This window comes from Coregonus clupeaformis, chromosome 37, assembly GCF_020615455.1.
Source record: "Coregonus clupeaformis isolate EN_2021a chromosome 37, ASM2061545v1, whole genome shotgun sequence".
In the NCBI taxonomy this organism is placed as follows: domain Eukaryota; kingdom Metazoa; phylum Chordata; class Actinopteri; order Salmoniformes; family Salmonidae; genus Coregonus; species Coregonus clupeaformis.
The window spans coordinates 4,790,969-4,810,375 of record NC_059228.1 but is presented as its reverse complement, the minus strand read 5'-3'; the positions used below and the strand labels follow the sequence as shown (position 1 = coordinate 4,810,375).

Sequence of the window (19,407 nt, the reverse complement as noted above, 5' to 3'; positions counted from 1 at the left end):
AGGCCAACGACGGGTACTCCCAGCCTGTGTGTCAGCAATTAGATCTAACTACTCTGACCCAACGGCAGCTACTTTGGATTCCAGGAAGTTGAGGAGGCTCATAGTGTCTTATACGAATGCAATTTTCAAGAAATTTATTTATTTTGAAACACTTTAAAATGTCATTATAAACGTATAAAAGGCAACAATTACACAGCTACCATGCCATTCACACTGTCACTCAGCATTAGTTAGGTCAGGGATTTACAAACATGTTCCTTGAGAACTACCGTCTTGTAGGTTTTCACTCCAACAGGTGAGCTTGATTAGGGTTGGGTTGAAAACCTATAGGACGGTAGCTCTCTAGGTACAAGGTTTGTGATCCGTGGGGTCATAGAAATATAAATGGGCCGATTCGATTATGCTGAGCCGGGGGCACCGGTCTATGGCGGAGAGGAAGAACTGGTCATGTTGCCAACAAGGCAGCGCCACTCGATCATGTTGTCAACAAGGCAGCATGGTGCATCGTCCAGAAACATACATCTTTTCCATAAAATGTTCACTGGGAAGGCAATCACTTTTGCATGTGAAACACAGGGAAGATCCCAACTGCATACTCTTCGCGTACTCTCGCATCAAAACACATTGGAGGAGAAAGCCAGAGTACCTCTGGCTTTCTCATCCAATGTGTTTTGAGAAGGAGACAAGGAGAGAGGACGCGAGGAGTATGCAATTGAGCTCTTCCCACAGAATCCTACTCATTACTCCATGTGCTTAATTACGTCTCTTTTGTATTGCGCTGAATTCGCCGTGTCCTTTGAACGTGCACCTGGCTCATGGCCGGGAGGCATCCCGGTTCCAAAAAGAATGAGATCACCTTTCACTCAGTGCAAAACACGCCTACCTTAAAATACCCAAATGCAGGACAACAGGGTGATTTTGCGGGACAGTGTAGCCTACATGAAAATGTTTTTGGGCCAGCAGATGTAGCCTATTGAATCTCATTATAGAATATGCATAAAAATGCATCCTCCAATTGCAACGTCTGCCTATGCCCATGTAATGGTCTTTTTATGCTTTTCCAGGAGAGAAATCACTTTGTTCAATGAAGCCTGATCACTGTTAGTTAGTGAGTGTGGCTGAATTGTCATGACCGACAGCTTGTTGTTGAGTCATACACCAAGTGGGGGTCATCGCGTCTTCTACCTTGGCAGTACTATGCGCCCTGTGTCTGGCTGACTGTCTCTGTGATGGCTGTCAATCATTGCCTGTAAATCTCCAACTGTCCAATTTTCAATAGGCTTGCATGTTTCATAGAAGTATCCTAATGGAATTGAGGATTAGATTGCCTCTCCAAAGTGCTGCCTCAGGATATTGTACAGTGGGGAAAAAAAGTATTTAGTCAGCCACCAATTGTGCAAGTTCTCCCACTTAAAAAGATGAAAGAGGCCTGTAATTTTCATCATAGGTACACGTCAACTATGACATACAAATTGAGAAAAAAAATTCCAGAAAATCCCATTGTAGGATTTTTAATGAATTTATTTGCAAATTATGGTGGAAAATAAGTATTTGGTCACCTACAAACAAGCAAGATTTCTGGCTCTCACAGACCTGTAACTTCTTCTTTAAGAGGCTCCTCTGTCCTCCACTCATTACCTGTATTAATGGCACCTGTTTGAACTTGTTATCAGTATAAAAGACACCTGTCCACAACCTCAAACAGTCACACTCCAAACTCCACAATGGCCAAGACCAAAGAGCTGTCAAAGGACACCAAAAACAAAATTGTAGACCTGCACCAGGCTGGGAAGACTGAATCTGCAATAGGTAAGCAGCTTGGTTTGAAGAAATCAACTGTGGGAGCAATTATTAGGAAATCGAAGACATACAAGACCACTGATAATTTCCCTCGATCTGGGGCTCCACGCAAGATCTCACCCCGTGGGGTCAAAATGATCAAAGAACGGTGAGCAAAAATCCCAGAACCACACGGGGGACCTAGTGAATGACCTGCAGAGAGCTGGGACCAAAGTAACAAAGCCTACCATCAGTAACACACTACGCCGCCAGGGACTCAAATCCTGCAGTGCGAGACGTGTCCCCCTGCTTAAGCCAGTACATGTCCAGGCCTGTCTGAAGTGCATTTGGATGATCCAGAAGAGGATTGGGAGAATGTCATACGGTCAGATGAAACCAAAATAGAACTTTTTGGTAAAAACTCAACTCGTCATGTTTGGAGGACAAAGAATGCTGAGTTGTATCCAAAGAACACCATACCTACTGTGAAGCATGGGGTTGGAAACATCATGCTTTGGGGCTGTTTTTCTGCAAAGGGACCAGGACGACTAATCCGTGTAAAGGAAAGAATGAATGGGGCCATGTATCGTGAGCTTTTGAGTGAAATCCTCCTTCCATCAGCAAGGGCATTGAAGATGAAACGTGGCTGGGTCTTTCAGCATGACAATGATCCCAAACACACCGCCCGGACAACGAAGGAGTGGCTTCGTAAGAAGCATTTCAAGGTCCTGGAGTGGCCTAGCCAGTCTCCAGATCTCAACCCCATAGAAAATCTTTGGAGGGAGTTGAAAGTCTGTGTTGCTCAGCGACAGCCCCAAAACATCACTGCTCTAGAGGAGATCTGCATGGAGGAATGGGCCAAAATAACAGCAACAGTGTGTGAAAACCTTGTGAAGACTTACAGAAAACGTTTGACCTGTGTCATTGCCAACAAAGGGTATATAACAAAGTATTGAGAAACTTTTGTTATTGACCAAATACTTATTTTCCACCATCATATGCCAATAAATTCATAAAAAATCCTACAATGTGATTTTCTGGATTTTTTTTCCTCATTTTGTCTGTCATAGTTGACGTGTACCTATGATGAAAATTACAGGCCTGTCTCATCTTTTTAAGTGGGAGAACTTACACAATTGGTGGCTGACTAAATACTTTTTTTCCCCACTGTATATGGCTTCAGGGTCTCTGCTTATGTTAACGAGGGGGTTTCCACAGAGCCCAATTCTTACTATGTCTTTAGCCCGCCCCATTTGTCAGTCCTGTATCTCTTTCTGATATACTGCATCCCTTCTTTTTCAAGTAAGCTTGCATCATTTCTTGCCATTCAGTGACTGTGCACCGGTATGTGCTATCACCCCTGAAGTGGGGTGGTTCTCTGACTTCTGACTTCAGAATTAGGTTGACCTTTGAACAATCAGGTATTAGTGCTATGGGCTGGGGAGTGCTTGGCGCATCCCCTGCTAGACTAGCGGCAACTTGATTTCCTATTAGACTGCCCAGTTGTTTGACTAACTCTGCTAGGACTTGCAACTGGGTTTGGTTTTCATTTTCACCCCCTATGGGCTTCTGAGACTCTTCACTGTTATCATTGCCTGGTTGGCTTCTGTTATCATGCTCTGGTTGGCTACTGCTAACATTTGGCCCTCTAGTATCGGCTGCTGGGTATCAAACAGGCCTGGCTCTAGCACTTTGTTCCACCATACTGGCCAACTGAGCCCCCCGCCCCATCCCAGTGGTAATAACTTGTGCACCCCTCACAGTAACACCAACCGGAGTAACATGTACATTGTTATCACCAACATCTGATACGTCTTCTCTCTCCTGTTCTGTAATCTCATACAACTGAGGTGTACGCAACATATTGTACAAAGTTAACCTTGCCCTCAAATGTTCTAAAACGTGTGATGTCAATCTAGTTGTGTAGGGGTCCCCCGGCGATCTGCTGCAGCTGATCTGTTGATCCGGGTCGCGGCACCAATCTGTAGCAGTCTTTATATGTACCAAAGATGAACCAAGAAATGAAGAGCGACACCACGGCTGTCTTTTTAGGCTTTTATGTACACTACCGTTCAAAAGTTTGGGGTCACTTAGAAATGTCCTTGTTTTCGAAAGAAAATACAAAAAATTGTCCATTAAAATAACATCAAATTGATTAGAAATACAGTGTAGACCTTGTTAATGTTGTAAATGGCTATTGTAGCTGGAAACGGATGATTTTTTATGGAATATCTACATAGGCGTACAGAGGCCCATTTTCAGCAACCATCAGTCCTGTGTTCCAATGGCACGTTGTATTTGCTAATCCAAGTTTATCATTTTAAAAGGCTAATTGGTCTTTAGAAAACCCTTTTGCAATTATGTTAGCACAGCTGAAAACTGTTGTGCTGATTAAAGAACCAATAAAATTGGCCTTCTTGAGACTAGTTGAGTATCTGGAGCATTAGCAATTGTGGGTTCGATTACAGGCTCAGAATGGCCAGAAACAAATAACTTTCTTCTGAAACTCGTCAGTCTATTTTTGTTCTGAGAAATGAAGGCTATTCCATGCGAGAAATTGCCAAGAAACTGAAGATCTAATACAACGCTGTGTACTGCTCCCTTCACAGAACAGCGCAAACTGGCTCTAACCAGAATAGAAAGAGGAGTGGGAGGCCTCGGTGCACAACTGAGCAAGAGGACAAATACATGAGTGTCTAGTTTGAGAAACAGACGCCTCACAGGTCATCAACTGGCAGCTTCATTAAATAGCACCCGCAAAACACCAGTCTCAACGTCAACAGTGAAGAGGCAACTCCGGGATGCTGACCTTCTAGGCAGAGTTGCAAAGAAAAAGCCATATCTCAGACTGGCCAATAAAAATAAAAGATTAAGATGAGCAAAAGAACACAGACACTGGAAAGAGGAAGATTGGAAAAAAGTGTTATGGACAGACGAATCGAAGTTTGAGGTGTTCGGATCACAAAGAAGAACATTTGTGAGACGCAGACCAAATGAAAAGATGCTGGAGGAGTGCTTGATGCCATCTGTCAAGCATGGTGGAGGCAATGTGATGGTCTGGGGGTGCTTTGGTGGTGGTAAAGTGGGAGATTTGTACAGAGTAAAAGGGATCTTGAAGAAGGAAGGCTATCACTCCATTTTGCCAGGCCATGCCATACTCTGTGGACGGTGCTTGATTGGAACCAATTTCCTCCTACAACAGGACAATGACCCAAAGCACAGCTCCAAACTATGCAAGAACTATTTAGGGAAGAAGCAGTCAGCTGGTATTCTGTCTATAATGGAGTGGCCAGCACAGTCACCGGATCTCAACCCTATTGAGCTGTTGTGGGAGCAGCTTGACCGTATGGTACGTAAGAAGTGCCCATCAAGCCAATCCAATTTGTGGGAGGTGCTTCAGGAAGCATGGGGTGAAATCTCTTCAGATTACCTCAACAAATTGACAACTAGAATGCCAAGTCTGCAAGGCTGTAATTGCTGCAAATGGAGGATTCTTTGACAAAAGCAAAGTTTGAAGGACACAATTATGATTTCAATTAAAAATCATTATTTCTAACCTTGTCAATGACTACATTTCCTATTCATTTTGCTATATTTCCTATTCAAACTAATTTCATGTATGTTTTCATGGAAAACAAGGACATTTCTAAGTAACCCCAAACTTTTGAACTGTAGTGTAGATCTGCAATGGTATTATGAAAAGTCAGGACAGGAATACATCAGTCTTCAATGCACCATCTGACAAGTTGTTCTTTCTCTCTGTGATTTCACAGACTCACACAATCACATTCATACACAAACTCAATGTATAGAATAAAATAAACAATCTTCAATACAAATACTGTATAATAGTAATTCTTACATAACCAAGCTTCACATGCGTAGGTATTTGCTCTTTATCAAAAAACAACAGGACTGACAGACTTTATTCTTTTTCTCCATTCACCCAGCGGGTCAGACCCACTGCAATCTTCCTCTGCTCTTCAGAAATACAATTAATCAAATTTAGACCACTCCTGGTCACTCTGACAGACTCCATTTTCGACAACAAGTTTTTCGACAACTTCACCATTTTCGACAACTCAAACGGGTTTCCCACATATGCATCATTACTCAACAAACGCATCCCAACAAGAACTGATTCATTATCATTTACACACCTATCCTCCACTCTAATTTTAGAAATTTCCTTTTTGTTCCAATTTTCAATACTACTGTTGTCCATTCAGAACATTGGTCTTCACCAAATTTACTGGACATGCTGCTTAATTCAAACTCAGCATCCACTTCCGCCATATTTACACTAGACCGTAACTCCAAGAACACAAAGTGGAGTATAATATTCGCAACGGAAGGCCTTTGCGCTAGCATGAAGTAGGACTTAGTTTTTTATACTTTTTACATAAAAACCACAACATCTATTTGGCAATTTGATGGAGAGACATCAATCGCTGTTTATGTAACAATAAATACACATAGTTTTTAATGCATTTTAAGTAATTTAGGAAATTCAGCATTTTTATATAAAAATACAGAAATCTAAATACTCAAACAATGTCTGGGGTACTGCCAGGCAAGTGTTATAAAGTGCCCAGAAGTGTTTTTGGGTGAACTTCCCCTTTAACTTCGAAATTTGACGTTTGGAGAAACTGAATGATGCTGAGCAGGAGTCAACCCAGGGTGTCAAAAACCTTCTGAAATGTGATGTTTGGAGAAAAGTACAAAAACGTATATTTCTGCAGTGAGACTGTGAGAGCTCGATGGCAATAAGCACCTGAGACACAACTCTCCCCTACCCCAAACCACATTGGTTACAATACCCCTGTCTCGCCACGCTGGTTTACAGCAGCATATGGAAGGGATTCCCTCCTCCCTCTCTCTCTGATATTCATGAGCTTGTGTTCTCATTGTGTCCATATGCTGTCTCTGGTGTAGGTCTGCTGCTCTGCTGCTTCCCTTTTCACCGACCAGACCACCGCAGTCAGAACCAACCAGGCTTCCCACATCAATCCCTCTACACCCCCTTTCAACTCAACAATGCCACTCCTTCTCAATGGGCTCTGTAATGTCCCCTCTGTGACTTTAGGACCTATCGATGTGTGTTTGTGTGTGTGCGTGTGTGTGTGTGTGTGTACATGCATGCGTGTGTGAGTGTGCGAATTTAGGGCCTCACTGTTTAATAAGGTGTTAAATAAGACCACCAAGGGTCTGTTAAAGGCCCCTCTAACCTCTATCCCCTCTAACCCCAACTCTAACCCAGTCACGAAGGAACGAAAGACAGAGATAAAAAAGAAAGAGCATTGAGAGGGAGAATGAGAGAAAGATGGAAATCGAGAGAGCGAGAAGGACAGAAAGGACAGACAGACAAAGAGAGGGAGAAGAAGGGAAAGAGGATGAAAGAGAGAAGGAGTGAAAGAGGATGAAAGAGAGAAGGAGTGAAAGAGGGAATGTGAAGAAGATTCTCCTTGAGAGGGAGAGATGGTGAGAAGAGAAAGAGAGGGCGGGGGGGTCTCTCTCTGTCTTTGTCTACCCCTCCCCTTCTTTGCACAACAATAACACTAACATAACACAAACAATAGCAGTCATAAAGTAAACCTGCCTCTGTCGTATCCCAAAACATATTTTCTTCCCAGTGAATGAAACAGAGACAACTAGAAAGGTGGCTCCCATCTGTACGTACTGTTGTGTTAAATGACATTATCTCTGCCTGATCCTTCTTCTTTTTAGGCAGACTACTGTATCTGAGCTAGCAGTTCCTCTCAGGAGAGTAGCAGAGGACTCCTACACGAAGCTGGAAACTCCATCAACTCACAGTCCGTATCAGTACACAACTCTCCCTGTGTTTGAACAATAGTAGCTTTGTGTGTGTAGGACAGAGAGAGTGTTATTAGCGGTTAATTCAGGAAGTATGTGTGTGTGCATGCGTGTGGCAGAAAGAGAGCCAGTTTTCAGCGGGTTATTCACAGAGTTTACATAGAAACATCCATCTGTGTGTGTGTGTGTGTGTGTGAGAGGCCGATTGCTGTACTATGGGAGCTACCAGTGACTAATAGTATAGTCCTGTGATTGTTTCACTAGCACCTGCCATTTCTATGGTACAGAGAGTGCAGATGCTTCATTGAAAAGGATCACTGCAATGCACACACACACCCCAGAAGAGACCTTTAGAGGAACCAGACTCTATAGGGGAGTCCTGTGTCTGTGTTTGTGTGTCTGTGTGTCTGTGTGCCTGCATGTGAAAAGTAACAGTCTCACCTTGTCTCCAGGCTGAGGTCTCATCAGGGACACCTGATCATATCCTCGACGACACAGAGCCCGCAGAGCATCCAACTTCCCCTGCGGATAGAGAAAAGGGAGGGGAATAAAAATGTTCCATCAGGGGATCATATTAAAAGCTGGGGGTAAATAAATAGCTTTTCTATGGTGCTCTATTTATGAATCCTTTATTTATCCAGGTGAGTACCATAGACCTTTTTCACAGCTGAACATTCTACCATAGACTGCTATTGCATCGAGCTAATAAGCTGTTGTTTTTTAGCGTCAGGACTGATGATAATGACAAATATAGCTAGCTGCAAGCAGCCATGCCGGGGGTTCAAGCCAGAGTTATGGACTCGAGTCACATGACTTGGTTTCGAGTCACAAATTGATAGAAAATAAAATAACTTGAGACTTGACTTGGACTTGGAGCCTCAACTCAGGACTCGACTTTGACTTGAGATTGATGACTTGAAATGATCTGGCCAGGTTTTGTACCATTTTGTCACTCATTTTGTGGCACAGAGTCTGTGGATTATATTCCTGTAAAGCTCAAAGAGGATCTCATGACAAATGAAGTAGAAGTGCTGTGGTTGCAGCTTCACCTGCCTCATCTAAAGCCTTTTAGGGTGCTGCTATAGGCCACCAAGTGCAAATTGTCTATATCTGGAGAATGTGTGTAATGTTAGATAAGGTCTCTGATGCTAACAGAGAAATGTATTTTCTTGGTGACCTGAACATTGGCTGATTATCATCTAGTTGTCCTCTCAAGAGGACGCTTCTTACTGTGACTAATGATGTAATATGACCCAGTTTATCACTCAACCAACTAGAGCAGGGGTAGGCAACCCTGTTCCTGGAAAATTGTGTTCACACTTGATACCACACCTGACCAATTGAGTTAATTGATCAGTTCAGTGATTGCCTAAATTCAACACACCTGGTCTTCCAGGTCAGTTCAATCAAAAACATAAAATGGCTGCGGCACTCCAGGACCAGGGTTGCCTAGCCCTGAACTAGAGTGTATACCAATAGTGTTGAATCTGTGACATCCACTTGTATTGATCATACCTTCACAAATGCTGCAGAACTTTGCTACAAAGCAATATCAGTTCCCATTGGCTGTAGTGACCATAACATTGTGGCAATAACAAGGAAAGCCAAAGTAGCAAAGGCAGGGCCTAAAGTTATTTATAAGAGATCATACAAAATGTTTTCTCAGGACTCTTTTGTTGAAGATGTAAAACATGTATGTTGGTCTGATGTGTATAAGGAGGAGAATTTGTACAATTATTCTTGTCAATTGTTGACAAGCATTCAGCACTTTGTGACATCTGCTGATGTAAAAAAGGCTTTATAAATACATTTGATTGATTGATGCACTTGTTAAGAAAGTAACTGTGAGAACTGCTGGAGCCCCCTGGATTGATGATGAATTGAAAAATTGTATGGTTCAAAGAAATGATGCAAAAAAGGTGGCAAACAAGTCAGGCTGCTAAGCTGATGGGTTGACATACTGTATATTTAGAAATTTGGTAACTTAAGAAATTATATTACCAAAACAAGATAAATGACATAAAAAACAATGGAAAAAGACTTGAGCACCTTAAATGATATTATGGTCAGAAAACCCAATTAATCTCCATCGTTCATTGAAGTTGATGGGTCATCTCCGCCAATCTCCGCTGTGGAGCTTTGCAGCTCATTCAGGGTTATCTTTGGTCTATTTGTTGCCTCTCTGATTAATGCCCTCCTTGCCTGGTCCGTGAGTTTTGGTGGGCGGGCCTCTCTTGGCAGGTTTGTTGTGGTGCTATATTCTTTCCATTTTTTAATAATGGATTTAATGGTGCTCCGTGGGATGTTCAAAGTTTCAGATTTTTTTTAATAAACCAACCCTGATCTGTACTTCTCCACAACTTTGTCCTTGACTGTTTGGAGAGCTCCTTGGTCTTCATGGTGCCGCTTGCTTGGTGGTGCCCCTTACTTAGTGGTGTTGCAGACTCTGGGGCCTTTCAGAACAGGTGTATATATAGTGAGATCCTGTGACAGATCATGTGACACTTAGACTGTACACAGGTGGACTTTATTTAACTAATTATATGACTTCTGAAGGTAATTGGTTGCACCAGATCTTATTTAGGGGCTTCATAGCAAAGGGAGTGAATACATATGCACGCACCACTTTTCTGTTATTTATTTTGTATAATTTTTTGACAAAATAATTTTTTTCATTTCACTTCACCAATTTGGACTATTTTGTGTATGTCCATTACATGGAATCCAAATAAAAATCAATTTACATTACAGGTTGTAATGCAACAAATAGGAAAAACGCCAAGGGGGGTGAATACTTTTGCAAGGCACTGTAGACTCCCTAATCCCTAAGCATGAGTGCCAAATTGCACGACTGAGTCAAACAAATCAAAAGATATACAATGCATTCGGAAAGTATTGAGACCCCTTGACTTTTTCCACTTTTTTGTACGTTACAGCCTTATTCTAAAAATGATTAAAATGTTTTTTCCCTCATCAATCTACACACAATACCCCATAATGACAAAGCAAAAACAGGTTTGTAGAAATTTTTGCAAATGTCTAAAAAAAAAATACTGAAATATTACATTTGCATAAGGATTCAGACCCTTTACTCAGTACTTTTTTGAAGCGCCTTTGGCAGCGATTACAGCCTTGAGTCTTCTTGGGTTTGACGCTACAAGCTTAGCACACCTGTATTTGGGGAGTTTCTCCCATTCTTCTCTGAAGATCCAATCAAGCTCTGTCAGGTTTGATGGGAAGCGTCACTGGACAGCTATTTTCAGGTCTCTCCAGAGATGTTCGATCGGGTTCAAGTACGGGCTCTGGCTGGGCCACTCAAAGACATTCAGAGACTTGTCCCGATGCCACTCCTGCATTGTCTTGGCTGTGTGCTTAGGGTCGTTGTCCTTTCGAAGGTGAATCTTCGCCCCAGTCTGAGGTCCTGAGCACTCTGGAGCAGGTTTTCATCAAGGATCTCTCTGTACTTTGCTCCGTTAATCTTTTCCTCAATCCTGACTAGTCTCCCAGTTCCTGACGCTGAAAAACATCCCCACAGCATGATGCTGCCACAACCATGCTTCACCGTAGCGATGGTGCCAGGTTTCCTCCAGACGTGACTCTTGGCATTCAGGCCAAAGAGTTCAATCTTGGTTTCTTCAGACCAGAGAATCTTGTTTCTCATGGTCTGAGAGTCCTTTAGGTGCCTTTTAGCAAACTCCAAGCGGGCTGTCATGTGCCTTTTACTGAGGAGTGGCTTCCGTCTGGCCACTCTACCATAAAGGTCTGATTGGTGGAGTGCTGCAGAGATGGTTGTCCTTCTGGAAGGTTCTCCCATCTCCACAGAGGAACTCTGGAGCTCTGTCAGAGTGACCATCGGGTTCTTGGTCACCTCCCTGACCAAGGCCCTTCTCCCCCGATTACTCAGTTTGACCAGACGGCCAGCTCTAGGAAGAGTCTTGGTGGTTCCAAACTTCTTCAATTTAAGAATGATGGAGGCCACTGTGTTCTTGGGGATCTTCAATGCTGCAGAAATGTTTTGGTACCCTTCCCCAGATCTGTCCCTCGACACAATCCTGTCTCGGAGCTATACGGACAGTTCCTTCGATCTCATGCCTTGGTTTTTACACTGACATGAACTGTCACCTGTGGGGCATTATATAGACAGGTGTGTGCCTTTCCAAATCATGTCCAATCAATTGAATTTACCACAGGTGCTCCAATCAAGTTGTAGAAACATCTTGAGGATGATCAATGGAAACAGGATGCACCTGAGCTCAATTCCGAGTCTCATAGCAAAGGGTCTGAATACTTATGTAAATAAGGTTTTTCTCTTTATTTTTTAATACATTTGCAAACATAAAAAAATAACTTATTTTGCTTTGTCATTTTGGGGTATTGTGTGTAGATGGATTAAATTAATGTTTTTCTCATCAATTTTAGAATAAGGCTGTAATGCAACAAAATGTGGAAAAAGTCAAGGGGTCTCAATACTTTCCGAATGCACTCTACATGTATGCCTGTTATAGCGCCAACCTGTGGTCAATCTGAATGTGCCTGTGCGGCCAATTGCCATGGCATTGCACGAGAGGGTGTACCTTAATGTAAAGTCGCAACATCTTAGGCCTTAACGGAAGAACCGTCATAATAACATTGAACACCAACAAATACAATAGGATTTCTCACCGCTTCGCTGCTTGAACCCCTAATGAGCTAGCAATGTTATTCTGGGTATCCCAAAAAGATTATGTGTGTGTTATATACTGTGTGTGTGTTACCTGTATAGGTGTGTACCACTTCCTGTCCTGAGGAGGTTTCCGGGGCTTGGGTGTGCGTGGTTTGGGTTGGTACGCTTCATACTCCTGTTCAGGCATCGTCACCACCGCATTCTTAGGCTTGTCTAGCTTAGCCCCTTCCTCTGTAGAACCTTTATCCCCCCACCGCACCTACACACACACACACACACACACACACACACAAAAGCAGGAATTCCTTTCAGCCAGTTCTATATTATCTGATATCCATTTCCGCACTCTGCTATAATTTGTGTGTGCGTGTGTGTGCGCATACGTGTACCTCCATGCGTTTGATGCCCCCCACCCCTCTCCCTCCGTAGTAGGATGCGTCCACTGTGGGCCATCTCTTTTTGGGCATACCATCTTCATCATCAGACTCCTGACATGGGAATAGTTAGTTAGAAGTGTAAAAATGAGTATGGGAGTTGAGGTGTAGGCTGTGTAACCATTCAGACATGTAGAGGGGTTTCCTTGGGTGACCACATAATTAAATATAACACTAGAATGGACGTTTTTTTTTTAGGGGGTAGATCAGCTTTAATATTGCAGATAGATTGTAACTTCCATCAATGTAATTATCTGCATCACTTCCAATCCCCCATATGTTTTTTTCCCCTCGCATATATATATATATATATACATACATACATACATACATACATACATATACACACATATATAGATATATATAGTGGGGGAAAAAAAGTCTTTAGTCAGCCACCAAAGTTCTCCCACTTAAAAAGATGAGAGAGGCCTGTAATTTTCATCATAGGTACACGTCAAGTATGACAGACAAAATGAGAATTTTTTTTCCCAGAAAATCACATTGTAGGATTTTTAATGAATTTATTTGCAAATTATGGTGGAAAATAAGTATTTGGTCAATAACAAAAGTTTCTCAATACTTTGTTATATACCCTTGTCGTTTTCTGTAAGTCTTCACAAGGTTTTCACACACTGTTGCTGGTATTTTGGCACATTCCTCCATGCAGATCTCCTCTAGAGCAGTGATGTTTTGGGGCTGTCGCTGGGCAACACGGACTTTCAACTCCCTCCAAAGATTTTCTATGGGGTTGAGATCTGGAGACTGGCTAGGCCACTCCAGGACCTTGAAATGCTTCTTACGAAGCCACTCCTTCGTTGCCCGGGCGGTGTGTTTGGGATCATTGTCATGCTGAAAGACCCAGCCACGTTTCATCTTCAATGCCCTTGCTGATGGAAGGAGGTTTTCACTCAAAATCTCACAATACATGGCCCCATTCATTCTTTCCTTTACACGGATCAGTCGTCCTGGTCCCTTTGCAGAAAAACAGCCCCAAAACATTATGTTTCCACCCCCATGCTTCACAGTAGGTATGGTGTTCTTTGGATGCAACTCAGCATTCTTTGTCCTCCAAACACAACGAGTTGAGTTTTTACCAAAAAAGTTCTATTTTGGTTTCATCTGACCATATGACATTCTCCCAATCCTCTTCTGGATCATCCAAATGCACTCTAGCAAACTTCAGACGGGCCTGGACATGTACTGGCTTAAGCAGGGGGACACGTCTGGCACTGCAGGATTTGAGTCCCTGGCGGCGTAGTGTGTTACTGATGGTAGGCTTTGTTACTTTGGTCCCAGCTCTCTGCAGGTCATTCACTAGGTCCCCCCGTGTGGTTCTGGGATTTTTGCTCACCGTTCTTGTGATCATTTTGACCCCACGGGGTGAGATCTTGCGTGGAGCCCCAGATCGAGGGAGATTATCAGTGGTCTTGTATGTCTTCCATTTCCTAATAATTGCTCCCACAGTTGATTTCTTCAAACCAAGCTGCTTACCTATTGCAGATTCAGTCTTCCCAGCCTGGTGCAGGTCTACAATTTTGTTTCTGGTGTCCTTTGACAGCTCTTTGGTCTTGGCCATAGTGGAGTGTGGAGTGTGACTGTTTGAGGTTGTGGACAGGTGTCTTTTATACTGATAACAAGTTCAAACAGGTGTCATTAATACAGGTAACGAGTGGAGGACAGAGGAGCCTCTTAAAGAAGAAGTTACAGGTCTGTGAGAGCCAGAAATCTTGCTTGTTTGTAGGTGACCAAATACTTATTTTCCACCATAATTTGCAAATAAATTCATTAAAAATCCTACAATGTGATTTTCTGGATTTTTTTTCTCTCAATTTGTCTGTCATAGTTGACGTGTACCTATGATGAAAATTACAGGCCTCTCTCATCTTTTTAAGTGGGAGAACTTGCACAATTGGTGGCTGACTAAATACTATTTTCCCCCACTGTATGTGTGTGTGTGTATATATATATATATATATACATACACACACATATATATATATATAAACACACATACACACACACACATATACAGTTGAAGTCAGAAGTTTTATTTATTTCAGCTTTTATTTCCCAGTGGGTCAGAAGTTTACATACACTCAATTAGTATTTGGTAGCATTGCCTTTAAATTGTTTAACTTGGGTCAAACGTTTCGGGTAGCCTTCCACAAGCTTCCCACAATAAGTTGGGTGAATTTTGGCCCATTCCTCCTGACAGAGCTGGTGTAACGGAGTCAGGTTTGTAGGCCTCCTTGCTCGCACACACACTTTTTCAGTTCTGCCCACCATTTTCTATAGGATTGAGGTCAGGGCTTTGTGATGGCCAATCCAATATCTTGACTTTGTTGTCCTTAAGCCATTTTGCCACAACTTTGGAAGTATGCTTGGGGTCATTGTTCATTTGGAAGACCAATTTGTGACCAAGCTTTAACTTCCTGACTGATGTCTTGAGATGTTGCTTCAATATATCCACATAATTTTCCTTCCTCATAATGCCATCTATTTTGTGAATTGCACCAGTCCCTCCTGCAGCAAAGCACCCCCACAGCATGTTGCTGCCACCCCCGTGCTTCACGGTTGGGATGGTGATCTTCGGCTTGCAATTCCCCTCCCCCTTTTCCTCCAAACATAACAATGGTCATTATGGCCAAACTGTTATATTTTTGTTTCATCAGACCAGAGGACATTTCTCCCCATGTGCAGTTGCAAACCATAGTCAGTTTTTTTTATGGCAGTTTTGGAGCAGTGGCTTCTTCCTTGCTGATCGGCCTTTCAGGTTATGTCGATATGGGACTCGTTTTACTGTGGATATAGATACTTTTGTGCCAGTTTCCTCCAGCATCTTCACAAGGTCCTTTGCTGTTGTTCTGTGATTGATTTGCACTTTTCGCACCAAAGTACGTTCATCTCTAGGAGACAGAACGCGTCTCCTTCCTGAGCGGTATGACGGCTGCGTGGTCCCATGGTGTTTATACTTGCGTATTATTGTTTGTACAGATGAACATGGTATCTTCAGGTGTTTGGAAATTGCTCCCAAGGATGAACCAGACTTGTGGAGGTCTACCATTTTTTTCCTGAGGTCTTGGCTGATTTCTTTGGATGTTCCCATGATGTCAAGCAAAGAGGCACTGAGTTTGAAGGTAGGCCTTGAAATAGATCCACACGTACACCTCCAATTGACTAAAATTATGCCAATTAGCCTATCAGAAGCATCTAAGCCATGACATCATTTTCTGTAATTTTCCAAGCTGTTTAAAGGCACAGTCAACTTAGTGTATGTAAACTTCTGAACCACTGGAATTGTGATACAGTGAATTATAAGTGAAATAAACTGTATGTAAACAATTGTTGGAAAAATTACTTGTGTCATGCACAAAGTAGATGTCCTAACCGACTTGCCAAAACTATAGTTTGTTAACAAGAAATCTGTGGAGTGGTTGAAAAAAAAGTTTTAATGACTCCAACCTAAGTGTATGTAAACTTCCGACTTCAACTGTACACACACACACACACACACATATACAGTGGGGAAAAAAAGTATTTAGTCAGCCACCAATTGTGCAAGTTCTCCCACTTAAAAAGATGAAAGGGGTCTGTAATTTTCATCATAGGTACACGTCAACTACGACAGACAAAATGAGAAAGGAAAATCCAGAAAATCACATTGTAGGATTTTTAATGAATTTATTTGCAAATTATGGTGGAAAATAAGTATTTGGTCAATAACAAAAGTTTCTCAATACTTTGTTATATACCCTTTGTTGGCAATGACACAGTTCAAACGTTTTCTGTAGGTCTTCACAAGGTTTTCACACACTGTTGCTGGTATTTTGGCCCATTCCTCCATGCAGATCTCCTCTAGAGCAGTAATGTTTTGGGGCTGTCGCTGGGCAACACGGACTTTCAACTCCCTCCAAAGATTTTCTATGGGGTTGAGATCTGGAGACTGGCTAGGCCACTCCAGGACCTTGAAATGCTTCTTACGAAGCCACTCCTTCGTTGCCCGGGCGGTGTGTTTGGGATCATTGTCATGCTGAAAGACCCAGCCACGTTTCATCTTCAATGCCCTTGCTGATGGAAGGAGGTTTTCACTCAAAATCTCACAATACATGGCCCCATTCATTCTTTCCTTTACACGGATCAGTCGTCCTGGTCCCTTTGCAGAAAAACAGCCCCAAAGCATGATGTTTCCACCCCCATGCTTCACAGTAGGTATGGTGTTCTTTGGATGCAACTCAGCATTCTTTGTCCTCCAAACACGACAAGTTGAGTTTTTACCATAAAGTTATATTTTGGTTTCATCTGACCATATGACATTCTCCCAATCCTCTTCTGGATCATCCAAATGCACTCTAGCAAACTTCAGACGGGCCTGGACATGTACTGGCTTAAGCAGGGGGACACGTCTGGGACTGCAGGATTTGAGTCCCTGGCGGCGTAGTGTGTTACTGATGGTAGGTTTTGTTACTTTGGTCCCAGCTCTCTGCAGGTCATTCACTAGGTCCCCCCGTGTGGTTCTGGGATTTTTGCTCACCGTTCTTGTGATCATTTTGACCCCACGGGGTGAGAACTTGCGTGGAGCCCCAGATCGAGGGAGATTATCAGTGGTCTTGTATGTCTTCCATTTCCTAATAATTGCTACCACATTTGATTTCTTCAAACCAAGCTGCTTACCTATTGCAGATTCAGTCTTCCCAGCCTGGTGCAGGTCTACAATTTTGTTTCTGGTGTCCTTTGACAGCTCTTTGGTCTTGGCCATAGTGGAGTTTGGAGTGTGACTGTTTGAGGTTGTGGACAGGTGTCTTATATACTGATAACAAGTTCAAACAAGTGCCATTAATACAGGTAACGAGTGGAGGACAGAGGAGCCTCTTAAAGAAGAAGTTACAGGTCTGTGAGAGCCAGAAATCTTGCTTGTTTGTAGGTGACCAAATACTTATTTTCCACCATAATTTGCAAATAAATTCATAAAAAATCCTACAATGTGATTTTCAGGATTTTTTTTTCTCATTTTGTCTGTCATAGTTGACGTGTACCTATGATGAAAATTACAGGCCTCTCTCATCTTTTTAAGTGGGAGAACTTGCACAATTGGTGGCTGACTAAATACTTTTTTCCCCCACTGTAGATATCCTTTTTAAAAATATATTTCCCTTTATTACTTTCCAACCCCACCACCCCTTCCCTAATTGGAGTAAAGTAGTGAACAACAATGCTTAGGCCTCTACTTCCAGCTTATACATACTATATACATTTTATGGACACAGTCAATTTTACAATCATTCTATTTTGTTTGTTTTTACTCCTGAACTTCCTCTACCCTCAACCTCTCCGATCATTTTCATGATGTCCATCCAGTTTGCTTCTATATGCCATATCTTTCTTACTGTGCTCTTTCACAAAAGCTCTCAACCTATAACCTATATACTTATTATGGACACAGTATGCTTTACATTAGTTTTCTTGTTGTTATTAGTTGTTGTTAGTCCCATCCTTCAACTTCATTCAACACCACCCATCTATCTCTTAACACCATCCATATTGGATTTCTATTTGCCATATATTTTTCAACTGTACTGTGATGTTTTACAAAAGTTCTGAACCTTTCTATTCTCATTGTTTCTACAGATTGTAAATGAAAATACATTTTTTTGCTAAAAGTATTATTATATTATTGATCGATTGACTATGACTTTTCAGATCACATTGGCATCCTAGCAACATCAGGAAAACTGAATTATAGAATATCTATGTGGGTGACTTACTGGCTCTGAGGGAGGAGGTGGTGGGGGCTCTTTTATGACCTGGAGAGAGAACCATTCACATTGAACAAGTAAATCAGGAAGAAGATACATTAAACACAACAAAACATCCTCCCTCTCCATACTCAAAATAACTACAATTCCCATAGTAATACTCCTGACTCTGCTGAATGAAGAGACAAGAGCTAGTCTTACCAAGGTGCAGCAGAGGGGCCAGAACCACCACATGAACAGCAGGCCCAACAAAAGTGTCAGAACCAGCAACGAGATCAGCAGGATCGTCCCATCAAACTACACAGAGAGAGACAGAAAAAGGTGTAATTGCAAACCAATATGGTATCTTGTTTGGAGTTCGACTGAGATGAGTGAAGATTGAAGGGGGGGTATTTACTTGGTTAAGGTACAGTTCTGGTGTGACTACAGACAGATGAAAAGATGAAAGAGAGAACATACTCACAGCCTCCTCTGATGACAAAGAGAGCAGAGGAGACCGTAGAGAATAGGAGGAAAAAAAGAGGAGGAAACTATAAGAAGTACAGAGAAAGACAAAAAGGGCAAAATTATACCAAACAAAGAATATTATTTTGAATTGCTTCAGGATATGTGTTGCTGAATGTTGCTTAGTGCTTAAAGGAGAAGTTCTTTTTTTTTTTTACAACAAAATCTCTATTTTTGATGTAAGTAGCATGTTATAGAAGGGTCCATTCACCTTTTTTGGGATTTCACGTTTTTGAGAAACCCCAAACGGCAAATCACTTCCTCATCCTCATTGTGTAGTATGGGAGCCCGTAAAAAAACATGAACAACGGCTCCGAAAACACTAAAATACGTCCTTTTAGAAATGGAAAAGCTCACCGTTTAGTGATGCAGGTCTTTAAATGTTGTACACATGAAATTGTGTCATTCCGAACTTTATCCGCAACATCATATTTCATTTTGTTGCGTCTATAGCGATACC

General features: G+C 42.1%; 1 protein-coding gene across 1 annotated transcript in view; it reads right to left on the bottom strand.

Moving 5' to 3' along the window:
• LOC121553414 (anthrax toxin receptor 1) overlaps positions 1–19,407 on the bottom strand; it is a 61,505-nt gene that overhangs the window by 6,978 nt on the left and 35,120 nt on the right. Inside the window, exons 13-17 of the mRNA XM_041866497.1 lie at positions 18,645–18,740; positions 18,453–18,491; positions 12,646–12,744; positions 12,348–12,515; positions 8,035–8,115 (exon numbers count right to left, since the gene is read on the bottom strand). Of these exons, the coding sequence (XP_041722431.1) occupies positions 8,035–8,115; positions 12,348–12,515; positions 12,646–12,744; positions 18,453–18,491; positions 18,645–18,740 (483 nt within the window). The remainder of the gene's footprint in view (positions 1–8,034; positions 8,116–12,347; positions 12,516–12,645; positions 12,745–18,452; positions 18,492–18,644; positions 18,741–19,407) is intronic.